At 43.9% G+C, this 15,639-nt stretch overlaps 1 protein-coding gene across 3 annotated transcripts in view; it reads left to right on the forward strand.

The window, feature by feature from the left end:
• The window catches only part of LOC115109723 (1-acyl-sn-glycerol-3-phosphate acyltransferase gamma-like), a 31,575-nt gene extending 16,282 nt beyond the window's left edge, over positions 1-15,293 (forward strand). For 2 of the 3 annotated variants that reach the window (XM_029634994.2, XM_029635003.2), the window contains exons 2-10: positions 5,096-5,155; positions 5,451-5,676; positions 5,863-6,032; positions 6,575-6,736; positions 9,697-9,850; positions 9,958-10,060; positions 11,479-11,554; positions 11,746-11,944; positions 12,161-15,293. In XM_029634994.2, coding sequence (XP_029490854.1) covers positions 5,499-5,676; positions 5,863-6,032; positions 6,575-6,736; positions 9,697-9,850; positions 9,958-10,060; positions 11,479-11,554; positions 11,746-11,944; positions 12,161-12,252 — 1,134 coding nt within the window. In that variant the 5' untranslated portion in view covers positions 5,096-5,155; positions 5,451-5,498 and the 3' untranslated portion in view covers positions 12,253-15,293. The other variant, XM_029635012.2, reaches the window with a different exon arrangement.
• The last annotated feature ends 346 nt before the right edge of the window (positions 15,294-15,639 follow it).

Here is a 15,639-nt window from a genome sequence, read left to right on the forward strand (position 1 = left end):
ATTGATTGCTTGTTTTTCCATAAGGTAAGTTTAATTCTAGCTAGCAACTTACCTTGGCTTCTTACTGCATTCGCGTAACAGGCAGGCTCCTCGTGTGGAAGGTGGTTAGAGCGTTGGACTAGTTAACCGTAAGGTTGCAAGATTGAATCCCTAAGCTGACAAGGTAAAAATCTGTCGTTCTGCCCTTGAACAAGGCAGTTAACCCACCGTTCCTAGGCCGTCATTGAAAATAAGAATGTGTTCTTTACTGACTTGCCTAGTTAAAGGTGTAAAAAAATGTATATATTTTTTTAATTTTATCTGCAAAATCGGCGTCCAAAAATACTGATTTCCGATTGTTATGAAAACTTGAAATCGGCCCTATTAATCGGTCAACCTCTAGTTCGAAACTACCTAAAGTAAGACCGACTCGAGACTGGAGCAAATCGAATCCAAGTCTAGACCAAGATCGGAGGGAGGGCCAAACAGTCAAGATCGGGAGGAGGACAAGGGGTCCGAGACAGTCTAGACCGAGACCAGAACAGCGAGAGCCCACTTCAAGACCATGATTGTAATTTAGTCAAATCACCACCATAATAAGAGTTGAAAATGTCCAGTATTTCTGTGTTCATGTTTCAGAACAACATATGGATTCTGATGGTCAAAATGTAGGCTCTCTGGAGCCACACTACAAATGATTACGAACCCAAATACAGTGGGCAACAATGAGTGCCTTCTACGCCTTGAGAGAAGGGCTAAGGATTTATAAAATAATCATGATCATTCTAATTATATTATTTTCAATGATCTGATTTAATCTATTCAGTTCATTGGAAAGGGTTAACGCTGAAGAAAAAAAGATCCAACCAGAAAAAAATGTGGGTGGTCTCTGGGGGGAGAAATCTAGCTAGCTAAGTCAGACATTGGCTAGGCCATCAGAAGCTAGTATTCAGAACTGTATTAGGGCAAAACTATTGAGTGACAGCGGAATCAATCACATTTTCACTTGTAATGGGTGGATCCTTTTTTACAAAGGCTAACAGGTCACTGCAATAGCGAGCAGTAGTTTTCCCACGGTCTAGCTAGCTATCTTTTGTTGTAGGCTAGTTTTGCAGCGGCTGCAGCAGGTGTAATCGAAGAGAATGCTGTTGCTAATTTGTTAGCTTCTCCCCTTTCAATAACTTTCAACAAGAATACGTTTTTGCTGCGGTGGGCTAAATCAGGGTCCCACAGTGATTCTTGGTAGTCTTAAACAAATCTACTTTGAAACAAAAGTATACACCTCACATGCATGGTTATTTAAAAAAAAGACTCCTGTACCGTGTCAGACAGAGTTGAAATGTATTACATTTTTGTTTTTGCAATCTAATATTACACTTTATATACATCACAGAAGACTGAAATATAAAAAAACAAAACAAACAAACAGTTTGACATAGAAACATGGAATGTTCAAATTATGAAAAATATTAACAACATTCTTCCCATGAGTCCAAGAGGGTGCTTTGGGTCATTGACTGCAGGAAATGATTGTTTCAAATGATCTGTTGATTGGAACTGTATTCTTTTGTAATGTTAATGTGTTATTTAAAAAAAAAAAATATCAATCTGATTGGGTGGGTCTGCCACGTCCTGGCTCCCCAGGGGGTGGGCTTGTGTCCACCCAGGCCCACTCATGCATACGCCCCTGATGCAAACGGTGCAAGATGACTGTATTGAGCTTCATAAATAGCCTACTAACTAAGACTTTCGGAGTAAACTTTTTCAAAACCTGATTAGAATACCCATTGTTGCCTTAGTTACCGTTTACTGGTAGATCACATACATTGAAATGTCTTTCCTTCCAGCTGCCAATGACATTAATCTGTGAGCTGCTCCATGCCTTAAACCAGCTGAGAGCTGCGCGCTCTTGCTGCCTGCAGATGGTATTCCGCTGAAACTAGGCTGTGTGGGGCATGCATGTGAATATATTTGACGTGCTTTGTGATTTATGTAGGCTACTTTGATACACATCAGTGGGGATTAAGAAGTGAGTATATGCAATGCTCCACACTGAGCCTATGTCCAATAGGTTTGCCACTGCGCAAACATGTCTATAATACATATCACATTTTATTGGTCACATGCAGATGTTTTTGCAAGCTAGAAGCAGAGCTGCCATATCTGTCAACACCATCTTGTAATAAGGTAGTAATGTGTGTATATTTGGCCTTGTCGAAGTGGTTTTGTGCGTTTTACTGAATGGAGGCTGATAATCTTGAGGTTTTTTTAATCCGCTGGTCTCGGCTGGTTTCTGGAAGAAATTAAGTCCTCAATGTCCGAGACAAGACAGACTACAAATGTATCTGACACGAGACACTGAAAATGTGGTCCTGAGACCGGTCTGGAATATTACAACACAGTCACAAAGACTAAGACGTGAGGAAATAAATGGTCAAAAGACACCAATGGAGAAATTAGACATTGAAGTCACTTGCATTTTCGCACATAAATTAGTTTGAAAGTCCCAGGTTTTGCTCACTAGATGCAGGTGTTCCTGGCAAATGATCTATGGCCTGTTGTGTTTATTAAATGAGCCCTTTGCAACTGGGTAGAAAGCCAATAACTTTTGCTCATGGTGAAAATAATATTTTATGGATCCTTAACATTTCAGCCAGTCCTCCATGAAAGCAATTCAAAACCACACAGGCTCCTTCTCTTAGAAAAGTTTACAGCTAGGCAGGGTGTGTAATTTATATCCAAAAACAATCACTATTTGTATTGGCCCCTCAGTTAATTTTCTGCACATTTTGCCATGAGGCATATAGAAAATGTAGCTGTTTTTAAAATAAGTTTGCTGAAATTCTACACTTTTTGCCTTGGTGCAGAGAATTTTATTTTATTTTTTGCTAATTTCATGCAATTTAAAAACAAATTGCCATGGGGTGGAGGAAAATGTTTGCAGTTTTTTATATGATAACTGATGATCAATGGGCCCCACCCCAGTCGGTAATTCGACCATGCTTATTACAAGTTTAGACAGCTGGTCGCTAGACTAATTTACCATTTAAAACATTTTTTACTGACATGGTCTGAGTGACTGATACACAAAGTGCAATTTCTAAATTTGGTTGTGTATTATATTATTCTAACTCTCAAAAGTATCTATTTTTTTGTGTGAAATTGATCCGTGGGCCGACAAAAGGGAGGCCACCAGTTGCCCATCCATGGTTTAAACAAAGAGCAGCCACTTCTGGAAAGAGCACACACACTACTAATATGACAATGCCATTTTACTGTACATTTGACTGTATCTATGCCTTAAATCACCATGATTTAAGCTAAGCCAATTGTGAGGGCAACACTTAGGCAAAATCTCCTCCAGTCCTTTTAAATCAGAGAATAGAATAAGCCTTGAGCTTCCATGGGTGTTTGATCTCGTTTATAGGCTACAGTCTGGATTAAAATATCCCCATCACCTGCTGTGTAGTGGACAAACATCAAAATGGAGCTGGCTTAACACCCATTCAGTGATGTTCAATACAGCACACAGACTTGACTTCTCAGAACTGTGCAAGACGAGATACTAAGAATGTTTTGCACATAGGAAGGTAGTATTTGAAATGTAGTCTGCACTGCTGCCTTTCTGCCAAACGATTCTACACACGTACACATTGCACACATCATTGCACTTGCACACAATCTCTCTCTGTCTGTCTTCCTCCCTCTCTGGAACGCTGGTCATTTGCCCCGAACAATGGAGACATGGTTGGCCTGTTCTGAGAGTGAACAAAACGCATCTTATTCCTCTCACAAATACACACTTTGCAACCCATTGCCTCCTTTTTGAGAGATGCCATTTAGCAGATGCTTTTATCCTAAATCAATTTAGTCATGCGTGCAATCTTAATTATTATTAATAACTTTGGCGATGTCATTTACAAAATAGCCTCCAACATTCTACTCAGACTGCATCCAATTGGCTATCACAGTGCCATCCGTTTTGTCACCAAAGCCCCATATACTACCCACCACTGCGACCTGTATGCTCTCGTTGACTGGCCCTCGCTACATATTCGTCCCAAATCCACTGGCTCCAGGTCATCTATAAGTCTTTGCTAGGTAAAGCCCCGCCTTATCTCAGCTCACTGGTCACCATAGCAACACCCACCCGTAGCACGTGCTCCAGCAGGTATATTTCACTGTTCACCCCCAAAGCCAACTCCTCCTTTAGCCACCTTTCCTTCCAGTTCTCTGCTGCCAAGACTGGAACGAATTGCAAAAACCACTGAAGCTGGAGACTGATCTCCCTCACTAACTTTAAGCGTCAGCTGTCAGAGCAGCTTACCGATCACTGCACCTGTACACAGCCCATCTGTAAATAGCCCACCCAACTACCTCATCCTCATATTATTATAATTTTTTGCTCTTTTGCACCCCAGTATCTCTACCTGCACATTCTACCATTCCAGTGTTTAATTACTATATTGTAATTACTTCGCCACCGTGGCCTATTTATTGCCTTACCTCATTTGCACATGCTGTATATAGACTTTTTATACTGTATTATTGATTGTATGTTTGTTTATTCCATGTGTAACTCTGTTGTATGTGTCGAACTGCTTTGCTTTATCTTGGCCAGGTCACAGTTGCAAATGAGAACTTGTTCTCAACTAGCCGACCTGGTTAAATAAAGGTGAAATGAAATAAATACATTTAAAAATGCTCCTGCATGGGGTTGAAGGTCACAGTGGACTGGAGGGCTGTCTTGTGACTCACTGGTCCGTGTGAGTGAAAATGCATCACAGAGACCCACTTATAGTCCCTGTGCTCTGACACACCTTCTGTAACAACACATGTAAGCCTCCTCGTCTGTCACGCTCATTCGGTCTGTGACTTTATTCATTATTTTCTGTGACAGGCACACACAGTAATACAGAATCTAGACAAATGCTAGAGGTCCCCCCCCTCTGTCTGCTAGCTTAGAGTTTAGTAGGTTCTGGTTGTTAATGAGGCAGACCAGCTTCTACTCTACCACTTCTTCTTGACTACACTTTTGTGCAACCATACACTATGGTTTACAGTAGTCTTTTCTGTTTTCTGCCTGTGTTGACCTGTCTCTCTCTCGGTTTCCCAGGTCCGTAATACTGAGTGAAGGGCCGTGCAGGAGGGGCTTATAGAGAGGGAGTCCACCGTGGTGAGAATGAAACATTGATGTCTTCTCGGCTCGCTCAACCGCACACGTCGTTTGAAATGGATTTATTTGATCTTCTCTCTGCGCAAACGCATCTAATGTAACAACATGTTCATTGTTTCTCCTTTTACTCTTTCTCCTCTCCCCTTTTTACTGCTCTGTCCTTTTAAATCTCCCTCTTCTCTTCCTCTCGTCACCACCCCTCTTGTTATCTTACCTACTTTCACCTTCCTGCCTCGCTTCCCCCCCCTTCCTCCTGCACACTCCCACTCTCTCTTCTCTCTCCCTTTTCCCACAGGTCCTTAGTAGTGTGCAGAGGAGAGGAGGCTCCTCAGTAGCAGCAGCCATGGGTCTGTTAGCCTATCTGAAGACCCAGTTTGTTCTGCAGCTCCTCCTGGGCTTTGTGTTCGTGGTGAGCGGCCTCATCATCAACTTCATCCAGCTCCTCACCTGTGTCCTGTGGCCCTTCAACAAGCAGCTCTACCGCAGGATCAACACCAGGCTCTCCTACTCCCTCTGGAGCCGTGAGTCCCCCACGCTAGAATTGTGTGTGTGTGTGTGAGATCCTGTGTGCATTATAAGACCTTGTGTCACACCTCAAAAGGGGATCTTGTGAAATAATGAATATGGTGCTTCGATATTGATCATTTTGACTCCGTGGACAGTAGTTGAGTAGTTGATTTTCATTTCTATATTTGGACTTGTTGCAGAGCTGGTGATGCTGCTAGAGTGGTGGTCGGGCACCGAATGCACCCTTTATACAGACCAGGCCACGGTGGAAAAGTTTGGCACGGAGCACGTCATCATCATCCTCAACCACAACTACGAGATTGACTTCCTCTGCGGCTGGACGATGTGTGAGCGATACGGAGTCCTAGGGGTCAGTATATAGCTTTAAGCACCAACTGTCAGAGCAGCTCACAGATTACTGCACCTGTACATAGCCCACCTATAATTTAGCCCAAACAACTACCTCTTTCCCAACTGTATTTAATTTATTTATTTATTTTGCTCCTTTGCACCCCATTATTTGTATTTCTACTTTGCACATTCTTCCATTGCAAAACTACCATTCCAGGGTTTTACTTGCTATATTGTATTTACTTTGCCACCATGGCCTTTTTTGCCTTTACCTCCCTTCTCACCTCATTGCTCACATTGTATATAGACTTGTTTATACTGTATTATTGACTGTATGTTTGTTTTACTCCATGTGTAACTCTGTGTCGTACTTTGCCGCCTTTCTATTATCAGCCCCGATCTGAAAGAATCAGACATGTGAAACCAAATGACGCCTTCCCATATTACTCTCAAATGTTGTGCATTCTCGGATTCTGTAGCGATAAAGAGAAGTAGATGAGGTTGATCCTAGAGATACACTTCAGGACTCTTACCGTTCCCACGCTTTCTTTTCCTGCCCAGAGTTCCAAGGTGCTGGCCAAACATGAGCTGCTGAAAGTGCCTCTGATTGGATGGACCTGGTACTTTCTGGAAATTGTGTTCTGTAAGAGGAAGTGGGAGGAGGACAGAGACACTGTGTTCAGATGTCTGGACAGACTCAAAGACTACCCAGAGTTTATGTGGGTGAGTGTGTCTCCTTTGGTTAACCTTTACACTCATGGGAATTGGCCTATATGGAGAGGGCTAAATTACAATGTTTCTTACAGAAGACCTATGAAAAGCAAATACATAAGAATAGTAGCAATTGAAACAGTTTGGAGATTATGGGGAAATTATTACACCTGAAGTTGAGGGGACATTTCACCTGACACAAGACTGAATCTGAACATTATGCTTGATTTTATGTGCATTTGACATATACTGTACTTTTCAACCGCATTTGTTGATAACAGAATCTGACGATTCTTTGGATTACATTCAGTAGCATAAGAAAATGTGGGGTAGGTGCAACGAGAGTTTGAGTGAGAGGACTAACTGGTGTCTCCAAGTGGCAACACACCTCTCCAAAGTGTGCCGTTTCTAAGTAATTGCCAGGCTCACAGAAGGGTCTTAAACTATAGGGTGTTTTTTTGTTGTTGAGCTCTCCTAGCTGTGCCGTTGAGGAAATAGAGCAAAGCACACTAGTAGTCGTTTTGTTTGGAACACAACCCTGCATCCCCGCCGTCACACAATTACTGTTCTTTACGCAATCCAAAAGCAGCCCATTTTTAAATCGCTATCTGGGTCAGGTGGGCATATACTTTGAAAGCTTGTTCTCTTGCCAACAAAAGGATCATCATTCTGGTGCGCATAGAAATGAATCACGAGTAGGGTTGTTGCAGTGACCATATTACCGCCACACCAGTCATCGTGAGTCATGATCGCAGTCAAATTCCACGTGACCGTTGAATCACGGTCATCTCATTTAGTGCACTCTGTACGTGCGTTGGTACTAGTACCCAACTCGCTAACGGCCATCAGGTCGCTAATGGTCTGGTTCTCAGGGCTCTATTGTCCCTCTAACCACTCTGACAGCAATGCAAATGCAATAGAAAATCACATCAAACACTTGTCAGTATCATGCTTTTGAAAAGTTCAAGACTGAGTGGAAAACATGGTGGTTGTGGATGTTGTTTCAAAGCCAAACACAAGGAAATGGACAGTGCTTTCAAAATATGGATAGGCCTTAATAAAGTCTCAGCCCAAGCCCCCACCCCCGTGCAGAGACGGGGGCTGTCAACAGTTTTAATGAAATATGTTTTGTTGAGAATTAGTTTTGTATTTTTTGATGTTACCGAACAGATTCCAGTTGGTTTCCAAAGTTAAGGCTGCATGCTTCTCAATGGTTGATGCATGGAGTGAAATAAGGGTTCTGATCAGCCCAGACACTTCTATATGTAGTCCCTTATGAAAGAGTTTTGATGGTTGCCACTAAAAAGAGGATGATCCCAGCTGCGACTTTATTTCTCAGCTGCTAGTATTAAGCACCTGCTCCACTATAAAACTGGAATAGCCTACCCTGCATGATTATTAAAAACCGAACTGTGGAAAGCGGCCTCCATTCGCTATTCGAGTGCACACGTATGATGCTTCTTTTTTGTCCTCCCTACCCCTGTTCCTGCCCATTTGACAACGGGCCATTCTACATCAAAACGTATTGTGTGTGTGTATATTATTTATTATTTTATTCAGCTCAGTTAAATTATATTCTTCTTACTATGAAATCATATAAAATAATGGCACGTTTGCTTGACAATAACCGGCAAAATGTGGTGACCGCCACAGCCCTAGTCATGAGTGCTTTCAGGTGCGTGTTCCGCGGCACATTTTCTTCACAATAGACAAACGGGCCCATTTATTGTTCAGGACTACCCAGGGTATGACGCCGTGTGATCTTGGAACTCTGAATCAAACATATTGACCATAAACGTTGACACTGTGTATGACATGGAAATGTGAAGTGCACATTTGGACTGTTTTTACTTGCCTCTGTGACATCAAAGCGGTATTTTATTATAATCCTCAACATCTCATCTTTCAAAATACATTGAGTCCTCGTAATTTACAGCATTTCCCTCAGTCAGACGACAAAAAAAAGTTGCCCAATTTAGCGGGAGGGATGGGGGCAACTTCTTGTCACGTGTGTTGCTCAAGTTCAGAACGTCTTGTCAGTCAAAAACCATACAGCGCTGTAAAGTGTAGCGCCTGAACTGTACAGCCACTGCGTTCCAATTTGAGTTCTTATCAGTGCCCAAATGTGCACATTCCTACCCGAATACGGGTACGAGTGTAAAGGGCTAAGGCCTAAAATTTTTCTATCCTGGGCCACATGACTACATTTCTTGTCATTCTGTTGGCAGCGCACATTAGGCCCAGACAGCTCGTACAGTGAATCTACACACAGGACTGATCCTTGAGCTCCCAGCTTCAGTCTGCTGTAACTCATTGGTCTAGGTCCAGGAGTTTGGTCTTGTCTGGAGTAGGTCTGGTTAGTGTTATTCATCAAGCTGAAATGCCACAGGGCAATCTAGGTCATTGAGATTCTGGTCTGGCTCCTAATAGCCCTCCCTAACGATCTTTAGACATGTTGTTGCTCAGGCTGCAAGTTTCCACTTCCACCTCTCGTTACGGTTACCGGGAACAAAAGAGATTTGGCTAATCAGGTCGTCTGATCTGATTTAAGCAACACCTAGGAATCGCATGACTGACCAACTCGCCTCGGGGACAGGGGGACAACAAGATGTGCAGTGTTTCCTTTTAAACAGTCTTCTGTCTGTCTGAGGATGTATAGTTTGTTGACGCTGCACCCACTCTAAATGGAAGTCCTTGAGGTATGATGAGAACTTTATTTAGAGTAACGTTTCCTGGAGGTGCACTTGATCTGTAACACAAGCTGGCCCTGCTGGGGAGTCTTAAGAGGATAGGGGAACAGAGGTCACCTCAGCTGATGTGTGCCTGTCTGAACCAGTAGTGTATCTTGTGTGTTTCTAAACCTGCTGTTTTTTTTATCTTTGCGTGTGTTTCTCTAAGCTCAACGTTTTGCGCGCGTCTGTGAATCCCTTGTGAGGGCATGTTTGTTGACGCTCCTTTCCCTGTCTCCGAAGTTCCTGCTGTACTGCGAAGGCACTCGCTTCACAGAGAAGAAACACCAGATCAGTATGGAAGTGGCAGAGAGTAAAGGCCTGCCCAAGCTCAAATACCACCTGCTGCCCAGGACCAAAGGCTTCACCACAACACTGAAATGCCTCAAGGGCACAGGTGGGGCATGCATGCACGTGTCGCGCGCACACACACATACCCACGCAGTTCAAAATAAGGTCTCGTATTTATTATAGGTTTTCTCTTCTGTCTTTCATTGTTTTTAGTGTCTGCCGTGTATGATGTCACACTGAATTTCAAAGACCACCAAGTCCCCACTCTGTTGGGCATAATCAACGGCAAGAAATACATGGCAGATATGAGAATCAGGTGGGTACTAATCAATATGTGTGACCCTGTGGTTATTACTTGAGCCGTTTCAAGCGAAAAGCCATGACGTTCTGTTAGCCTCTTGGCTTTTCTTCCAAGCACATCGCTATTTCTTTTAATGGTAAACGGGACAGTGGACTTCTCAGAACTGAACCAGAATCTTACCTAACACTCCTTTGTGTTGCTGGGGTAGTCCTGTCCTACCCAACCCGCAGAGGTAAAGGGAGAAAGGCATCAACAGAGATCACGGTTTGCCCTGCGGTGAAAAACAGGACTCGGCGGCCTTATGGCCTTGAGCCCATAAGTCAATCACGAGTTACAGTACCAGCCTTCAGTAAAAAAAAAAAAAAAACGAACTCTTAGGGAGAGGTGAGTAAAACCATAAGATTACAGGGAGCCATTTGTCAATGACGACATGGGCTGTTTCTTTTCAAATCATAATGACCATTTGAATGAGAACATTGAGAGACCTTCAGAGCCTTTCCTTTAAATTAGATTACACGGAGAGGCATATCAAAACAGCTCCACTGCGTGAATGAGCCCCCTGTGAGTCTAAACGGGGAGAGTAGCCTGGAGTGGCAAAAACAGGTGCTTGTGGCAAATGATACATAATGCTATACATCCCAAGGCTGTTTTACGGCCCTGTTTTACTGTAGATGAACACTGTCTGAGGTGCCCCATCTGGACTTTGGGTGAGTTTGCCCCCTGGTGGTTAGATGCTGCAGTACCAGACTCATTCTCTACTCCATGGTTTCCCAAACGTGGACCTGAGTGAACGTTTTGGTGTTTGTCCTAGCACTACACAGCTGACTCAAATAATCAACGCTTGATGGTGAGTTTAAAATTTTTTGAAGTCAGCTGGTTTGTGATAGGGCAAAAACCACAACGTGCACCCGGGGGGGCTGGACCGAGTTTGGGGAAACCCTGCTCTACTGCACTCCATAGCAGGGGGAGCCTGCACTCCATAGCAGGGGGAGCCTGCACTCCATAGCAGGGGGAGCCTGCACTCCATAGCAGGGGGAGCCTGCACTCCATAGCAGGGGGAGCCTGCACTCCATAGCAGGGGGAGCCCGCCTGCACTCCATAGCAGGGGGAGCCCGCCTGCACTCCATAGCAGGGGGAGCCCGCCTGCACTCCATAGCAGGGGGAGCCCGCCTGCACTCCATAGCAGGGGGTGCTCTACTGCACTCCATAGCAGGGGGTGCTCTACTGCACTCCATAGCAGGGGGTGCTCTACTGCACTCCATAGCAGGGGGTGCTCTACTGCACTCCATAGCAGGGGGTGCTCTACTGCACTCCATAGCAGGGGGTGCTCGCCTGCACTCCATAGCAGGGGGAGCCTGCACTCCATAGCAGGGGGAGCCTGCTATCTCCTGATTTTGTGTTGACTGCTTGTCCCCTGCTCCTTCTCCCTACAGACGGTTCCCTGTAGATGAGATCCCAGAAGATGAGAAGGAGTGTGCCAACTGGCTTCATAAGCTTTACCAGGAGAAGGTAGGGCTCTTCAGTGCTTGAGTTGTAACTGCATATGGTTAAATGCAGTTTTGTTCCCTGTACAAGTTTCACACACAGATAAACTCCCATGTGAGATGAGTTACTGACACATACCTTATTTGGAAGTAACAACAAAATATGTTTAACCAGGTTTGGTAGTACCTTGACATTCATTCTGTGTCCCTCTCCAGGATGCTCTGCAAGAACACTATCATAAAGAGGGCACTTTCCCAGGTCCTACCATCACCCCTCCTCGCCGGTTGTGGACGCTACTTAACTTCTTGTTCTGGGCGACCCTGCTGCTCTCGCCCCTCATAAACTTCGCCTGCGGTGTGGTGGTCAGTGGCTCCCCCCTCCTCATCCTCGGCTTCAGCCTCTTCCTTATCATTGGTGAGTACAGGGTACATAATGCCTCCTCGTTACTCTTACCTTAGGCTGGGGCTGGGACGTCGATCCAATAACCATGAGGTTTATAGCTAACTCTTAACACATGGGAATGTGACTGAGATGTTGACTAATGTGCGTAGTACCTGACAACTAATGTTTTCTGCCTCCATTGAGATTTGGTCCATAATCTCTGTCTGTTATCTTTTTGGTCCTCCTCAGCCTCCATAGCCATCCGGCGCCTGATCGGTGTCACCGAGATAAAGAAGACGGGCTCCAGTTACGGCGACGAGGGGGCTAAGAAACAGAACTAGAACTCTCCCTCCCGACCGCGGTTGGTCGCTCTCGTACGGTCCTCCTGCGGTCCCCTTCCACCTATTCTGTTGTCCTGAGGTGTGTGCGAGCAAGCACTCCGGGGACGGGGGGTCAAACCGATTTACACCGGAGATGGATCTGGACGATGAGGGAAGGAAGAAAGAGAAGGAGGGGTTTGACCATGGGAGGAGTGTAGAGAGAAAGGAGACCATCTGCAGCCAGCTCTATGTGGGGTAGGAGAGGGCAGGACTGAGAACAGGAGGTACTGTTGTGGACTATCCAACCCCGTCAACCCCCCCGCCACCTCGCACTCTTCGACTCCTTTGACCCTAGGAACCAAGCCTATCAGCAGCTCTCCTTTCCATAACTTTCTTTTGAATCTAGTTTTTGATTTGAGGTTGAGGTGTTACTTCAGTGTTCACCTTGTAACATACAGTACAGTATATCTCCCCCTCGTTCTACCGAAAAGCCGGGCAGAGCTCTACAATGCGACCATTTTCCTCGCCTACGCGCCTAAATATGTTGCTGTCCGCCTAGAAAAAAAAATTGTTGCAATGATTTCACTGTACCGCAGCCCCTGAGTGCCATGGGGAATACACCGAGCGCAAATTCATGACCGTTGTAATTGCACCATTACTACAAAGAAAACCGCTTGTTACCTCCAAATATTTTTCATTGTGCTCCTTCTTTGTGTACTTTCTTCAACTTAGGCACACGTATGCTCCCTGTACAAAAAGGTCAGTGTAGAGCCCTGCCAGGTTTCCACGTTGCTTTTTTACCTCTGAGCAAAAAAGGTGTTTATTTCCACTGTGCTTCATCTCTCTGTTGTGGGAACCATTTTTATTCATGAGCAAATATAATGGGGTGGTTCTATGATTCTACAAGTCTATGCATTCTTACCAAGACAGTCAGCTAGAGTTTGGCTGCTGTTGAATATTACTTAGGGACTTATTTTTAACAGAGCTATGTTCAACAGCAGAGATGGGACTTCCAGTGTTTTAAATACTGAGTCCGGGTTCTGTGTGTTAAGACTACAGCAAGGGCTCTGTATTCATTAACTTCATGGTAACTTATTAACATTGCCATGATATTCCACACCACTATTCCAACGCCCCCGGGGTCTGACCCTAATTATTTTATGTATGTAGGTTTTTACAGCATTCTCCATTGCTTGCTCACCAGTAGATATCTGCACACATATTACCATGCCAGTTCCCGAGTGAACTATGAACTTGTTCTCCTGCCATCTCTGCTCTGGTTTAAACATGCTAAACCACCCCCGGTGTTAGTGTGACCTCTTATAATAACCTTAACCACCAATTCCAGTCAGAACAGACAATGATAACCCCCAGCCACCCTTTATAATTGAAATGCAGTACTTACTGAATGAATGAGTTTTTCTAATGAAGCTGAGAGCTGCTGGTCTCACTGCCAACCCCTTCTCTCCTAAAACAGTGATGGGGTTGGTAGTGGCATTAGTGTACGGAAACCCAGCACTTACTACTGTCCACTTGTAACCTCATTACTGGAAGGACATTTGATTCTGCTCTTCAGCTCTAGACTGTAGTAATGTTTGCCTTAATTCAAGTTTGCTTAGGCTAGGGTGATTGTTTGATTGGTTGCTAGGTTCCCTCCCCACCTCATCTCTCCCTCCACTACAGTCTTCTATTCAGACACACTCCACCAACCCTTCATCCATAATGGTGCACTGTGGGTAGTTGAGTTCTCTCTGGGGTAGTACTGACATGTTTATGGGTTTATTATGCCAAGGTATATGTTGAGATGCGAGGATCAATAGGATCTTATTATCAGTAGCCACCTATGAGTAACATGATGTTACTAAAGCTACTTTTGGGTCCTGAATTGCACAGGAAGGAATAGTTCTTATTTTTTATTCTCATTTTATTTTGCTGCAATTCATTGTACGGCACAGCGCCACCCTAGGCTCAGGCACTGCAACTGCATTTGCTTTTAAAACATGTTACATTGTTTATCTCTACACACTGGACAATTATTTACACTGATGGTAGTCTTAATGGTGACCCGCCACATCTGTGGTCTGAGGGGTTGGTGTATAGGGAGGCGGATGACTCCTTTATAACTAGGATTGTCAGTGCAACATGCAAACATGATAGCAACACGTCATCACTAGTCTAAAGAACACCATTCGGTTTCACCGTCACCATCTTTTCTCCCTATGTTGGTGTCTTTTGTCGTTCTTTTTTCCCCCTTTTTTTTCGTTAAATGTTTTTTTTAACCAGGACAGATTCATGCAAGCCTTAACAGACAGAGTGCAGCTTCATTGCATTGTGTGTGTGTGTGAACTTAGACAACACTTCCTCAGTAGTATTAGGTTTTGATTGGCAAGTAGTGAGGGACACTGACTCAGTAAGATTCACATAAATCTGCCCTCTGTTAAAATGACGAGGAACTCGTGTTTTATTTCACACTCCAGAAAAAATGGGTTAGGGTTAGTTAAAGTATAGCTATTTGTAAAGCTGAAGAGATGAGGGCCCCATGAGAATCTGCTCCTAGTTACAGTAATAGTTAAGAGGGCCCCATTTTAATAATACTTACTGTCCCGTGATGCTTCTGTGTTCGATACCTCTGTTACAACTCCTGTTACATCTGTCAATACAACTGTTACAGTAGCTTAGGAGATATATGTTCTAAGTTTTGGGGAATAATGTTCTCATCTCCAGTCTACTTCCCATAACTCCAAACTACAGTACCACCTCTCCCTCAGGTATCTATCAGTCCAGCTCTGTGTATAAGGTGTATATATTTCAGTGCAACAGAACATGCAGAGAAGTTAACCTGTGGGTTTTTACTTGGGGAAAAAAATCCCACTAACTTTGAATTTTTCTCATTTTTGGTCAAGTTTTCGAAACTTAAGAATTGGGTAACGTTAGAAATACGACACTGAAATCTGACCCTTTTTGGCTTAAAAGTTGAGTCAAGATGTGCCACTTATTTGTCCTTTTTCTAAATATCTGTTTATTCAATTAAACAATTAAGAATATTAAAGGATTTAATCACAGTTTATTTCTAATGCTGTCAGTTTGTCTGAATGAATTTCTCAGTTTGCAGCAGAATCCAGATGTCATTCTAATGAGACCAAGTCATCACAGGAGGGTGCTGAGGGGAGGCTGGCTCATAATGGCTGGAATAGAATGAATGGAATGGTATCCTACACATGGAAACCATGTTAAATGTGTACGATACTTTTCCATTCACTCCATTCCAGCCATTACTATGAGCTTGTCCTCCCCAATTAAGGTGCGACCTGTGGTTGTCATGAACTATCAATACAGACAATGGCACAACCACACACTGCAAAAAGTTACATCTAAGCAAGCCTATATATTGTATTGAATAATAATTCA

Source organism: Oncorhynchus nerka, linkage group LG3 (assembly GCF_034236695.1).
Source record: "Oncorhynchus nerka isolate Pitt River linkage group LG3, Oner_Uvic_2.0, whole genome shotgun sequence".
NCBI lineage: Eukaryota > Metazoa > Chordata > Actinopteri > Salmoniformes > Salmonidae > Oncorhynchus > Oncorhynchus nerka.